We start from the raw sequence: 4211 nt of genomic DNA, 5'->3' as shown, positions 1-4211 counted from the left end.
AGCAATTACTCATGCCACTGAGTAAGAAAAATGTTGAGAAAAGGAATGAAGAAAAAATGCAAAAAATCAGTGTATTTGTGCAAATGAATTATTATTATTATATCTATGACTTATTAATAATATTAGCTAATGTTGGTAAACTTAAATGAATTTACCCTTTGTATATATGTTTTATTAATTTACTTGACGGAGGAAGAAATAAATAAAGAAAAATTAGAAATACTTACAATACTAGTAGTGGAGTGCTGCATATGATGATCATCAAGACCAATAATATTATGGAAAAGGTTTTCTGTAAATAATTGACCATTAAGACCATGATGATGATGATGATCCTTTGAAGATGATGATGTTGTTGTTGAGGTTAACAGATCTAAGGGCTGATGATGATGCATTATGCTTGAAGAAATTTCTGCTGATGGGTGGTTCAAATTTGAGACATTTATGGTTGGATATATACTAATATAGGCCTTATTAATATTATTATTATTATTATTATTATTACCACCAATATAATTATGATAATGACTTTGTGCATTAGTGGAAGAAGTGGAGTAATATTGCTCTTCTTGAGAAAGGTTCTTCATTAAGAGCCTCCCATTACTCATCATCATATCTTTGTTCTCTTCATTATTATTGTAACCTAAATAATCTTGGATCTTCAAGTTATCATCACCATCCCTAATACAATGAATATATGCATCATTAATACATTTTAGCAATTACTTACACATATTTATTAATACAAAATGGTCAATGGATTTTTTTGTTATGATGCATGTTGATAAGACCAAAGAAATATGTAGATGTAATTGTTAATTAAGAAAATAAAACCCTTTTAAGAAAACTTAATATTAATGATGAATATGAAGAAGCATCAATTACATGAAGGAATGAACAACTTACATAGTTGTATTTGGTGAGCTCCAAGAATGGCTGCTTCCAACACCATAGCAAGATGAAGAACAAGCCTCAACATTATTATTATCATGTGGTTTTTGTTGGTCTTGAAGAAGATGATGATGATGAAGGAGATTATTATGGTTGGTAGATTCCATAATAAGATAAGTAGTTATATTCTATGGAACTAAAAAAAAGGGAATTAAGGGCTTGAATTTGAAAATCCCAAAAAGATATATAGATGAGTTTGAAAGTGATTGCAATTAATAATAAGTAAGAACCATTTGGCAAACATAGGAATATATACCTTAATAATAATTAATATATTATTCATAAAGGAACAATGTTTCAGGTTATAATTATAATAATAAGGTTATACATATCCCTTTTGTGAGTTTTCATCTTTACCCTTTTCAAAGCTTTGAATTTAAAGTGACCTTGAAAGGAAAAAGGAAGAGAGCATTCTCCATAAGTAGCTCTGACTTTTAATTATTTAATTTTCTTTTTGGTTTAACTTTACTTTTGTTTATCTCTTACATAAAAAAGAAAAAAGTAACTTTTTTGTCCTATAACATTCTCATCCATGCCCACTTTTGCTGCTCTCTCTTCAAATATTTGTGGATTTTTAGCTTATCAGTTATCACAGTATAACATTAACGAAATTTTTAGGTGTTTTTTTTATTACTCTGATTCACTCATCATTACTTTGTGGAGTGCTATTATATATAATTATAATTTTTTGAATAATATTTTTGTATTATTATTATTATTATTATTATTTAGGTATATACTAAAATCATCCATCAAAATTAGTTATATGTAGAAAATGCACATTGAAATACAAATTAAACTACATATTTTGGTAGTTAATTTTAATGTATATTTAATTATTATTATTATAAGGCAATTGTTCACAATAGAAATAGGAAGGTAGATTATCCTCTCTTATAATAGGTCTAAATATAGTCATATACACATGTTTATAAAATAAAATAAACTTATTTGCATATTTTATTTGAATTTAGAGTGTCATATTTAAATTATAGATAATATCATTTCTATTATTATAGGAGTATAAAACTTGAAAAATAATTGCACATTCTTATATTACACCTAATATGTGTTCCATAAGTTCCTTTTTTTTTCTAAACTTTAAATATAGTTAAAATTGGGTAAAAGAGTGCTTATTTCATGTCTCAAAACTCAAAAGTGTAGAGAATTGACCTATTATGTGATCATGTATGAGAGAGGATAATTTACCCTTTAATTTATTAAGGGTGCTTGAGCATTTGTTGTATTATTATAGCCGGAGTTTGTTTATTTTGGCAAATGTAAGTGGATTTAGTTTCAATTTTGAACGAAATGAATTATGTAAACGTAGATGGTTAGAATTTGTTAGTTTTGAGAATTGTAGTAATGTTGATGGTGCTTTTGCTCATGTACTAACATAACTCACATTCTATTTGGATTTATTTTTGTTAGTGACTAATTATCATAAAAAAAATGGAATAGGCTCCAGTGACAACAGTGGTGTTGAAGGTGGCATTACATTGCCAAGGCTGCATTGAGAGGATTCAGAACACCATCTTCAAGATCAAAGGTGTTAATGACGTGGCTATAGACAAGGAGAAGGAAACTGTGACGGTGAAGGGAACAATGGACGCCAAAGCTCTGGTGGGGAGCTTGACCAACAGGCTCAAGAGGAAGGTCGAAGTTGTCCCTCCTAGGAAGGACAATAAGGATGCTGACAAAGCTAAAGCTAAAGAGAAAGAGAAAGACAAAGACAAAGGCAAAGAAAAAGAAGGAATTATAGCTGGTGGAAAGAACAAGAAAAAGAGTGGTGGTGATGGTGATGGGGAGGGAAAATTGAAGCAGAACAAAATGGAGTCCCCAACATTGATGCCATATAATGGTGGTTATGGCTATGACTACAACTATGGGTCATTTTACATGGGACAAGTCCATGCACCACAGATCTTCAGTGAAGAAAATCCAAATGCTTGTTCTATTATGTGATGATTTGTCTTTGCCCAAGACTTACACATTAGAAGATGGAAAATAAAGGATTATTTGTTTTCATTTTTCTTTTTCGTTTTCCGTCTAGAAATAGCTGTATTAAAACTTAGAGATAGGATTCTGTGCCTTAATATATCAAAAGGGTATACTATGTGATTAAGCTAGTAGTGTTCAATGTTTACAAATTTGAGAGTTTGTTACCGATGGTATCTGATGCACATTGCAAAATTGATGATGATACCAAGTTTTTGTCCTAATATATTGTGTAAGAGAACCTAAATAAATTACTCTTGCAATATATGATAAAGGGATACTTTTACACTACTTTCTGTTTTTTTTTTTTTAATTTTTTCCTCTTCTAGTGTTAAGGTCCTGGCCAACAAGTTTTTACAGAATACATAAGGATGAATTGGGTGAAAAAGAGCCACTCATATTTCAGCTACACAGTATCTAAGAAGAAAAAAAATGCTTAATTTCTTTCGATTAACAAGTCCGTAAATATATTAAGAGTGTTAGGGGGCAGCAAGACTTTCTCCATTTTAATATACTTTGTGTGCGTATCATGGAATCATGTTCATTCATGTCCATTCATATTCCTATTCATACTTATTACTACGATGACATGAATATCAGTTCATAGCTTGCACTATTAAATGGAAAATTTATTATTCAATTCTAGATTTATCATATCTACAGATTGCAATATTCAGTTACTGAACAAATAAAACGAGTAGAACTCTTACAGTGAACAAAATCAGAGGAGAGAAAAGATAAAAATGAAGACAAAGATTTTGATATTTTAAAGGTTAGAATTTTATATTGAGGAGACTAAATTGAGTCTAATAAATTAATTTAGGATACTATTTTTGATCATATTAATTTTATGTGGTGTCTATATTATTTTAATGTTAGAATTCCATGTTAGTATTTAACAGTCTAAATCAACACTGTAATAATAGAAGTTTGGATTAAGAACATATACACAGAGATTCATGAAAATAAATTTGAGAAATTTATTTGGTCAATTATAAAAGTATAGAGACTATTTTAATTTGTGTTCAGAGAAATTTGATAGGACTATTTTAGATATTATTACCTCTATAATTTTAACTAGAGAGTCAAAATTTCAACTAATATTAGTCAATTTTTTAAAGTTATATTTTTATCCTAAATCACAAATTTTAATACCTAAATTCTAACCTTCCAAAAATTAAAAATTAAAATTTACAATAAAAATAATTAACAAATAATAGTTAGAAGTTAGTTTATTTATATAGATATATATACAGTCATTA

At 28.4% G+C, this 4211-nt stretch overlaps 2 protein-coding genes across 2 annotated transcripts; one reads left to right on the top strand and one right to left on the bottom strand.

Moving 5' to 3' along the window:
- Window positions 1–227: 227 nt before the first annotated feature.
- Window positions 228–1058, bottom strand: LOC107472591 (uncharacterized; the record flags this gene model as incomplete). The annotated part of the gene is made up of 2 exons (XM_016092102.3): window positions 907–1058; window positions 228–681 (listed from the first exon to the last, which is right to left on the bottom strand). Coding segments are annotated over exons 1-2 (606 nt in total), but the record flags the coding sequence as incomplete, so codon positions are not given.
- Window positions 1059–2270: 1212 nt separating this feature from the next.
- Window positions 2271–3153, top strand: LOC107472590 (heavy metal-associated isoprenylated plant protein 3-like). The gene has a single exon (XM_021134560.2). The coding sequence runs from the start codon at window positions 2557–2559 to the stop codon at window positions 2914–2916; it is 360 nt and encodes a 119-aa protein (XP_020990219.1). The 5' UTR covers window positions 2271–2556; the 3' UTR covers window positions 2917–3153.
- Window positions 3154–4211: the final 1058 nt, after the last annotated feature.

Source organism: Arachis duranensis, unplaced genomic scaffold (assembly GCF_000817695.3).
Source record: "Arachis duranensis cultivar V14167 unplaced genomic scaffold, aradu.V14167.gnm2.J7QH unplaced_Scaffold_185025, whole genome shotgun sequence".
Lineage (NCBI taxonomy): Eukaryota > Viridiplantae > Streptophyta > Magnoliopsida > Fabales > Fabaceae > Arachis > Arachis duranensis.
The sequence above is the reverse complement of the archived record's forward strand: the minus strand, read 5'-3'. Positions and strand labels throughout refer to the sequence as shown.

Coding starts and splice junctions, on each gene's coding strand:
- LOC107472590 (XM_021134560.2), top strand. CDS start 2,557: ATGGACGCCAAAGCTCTGGTGGGGAGCTTGACCAACAGGCTCAAGAGG.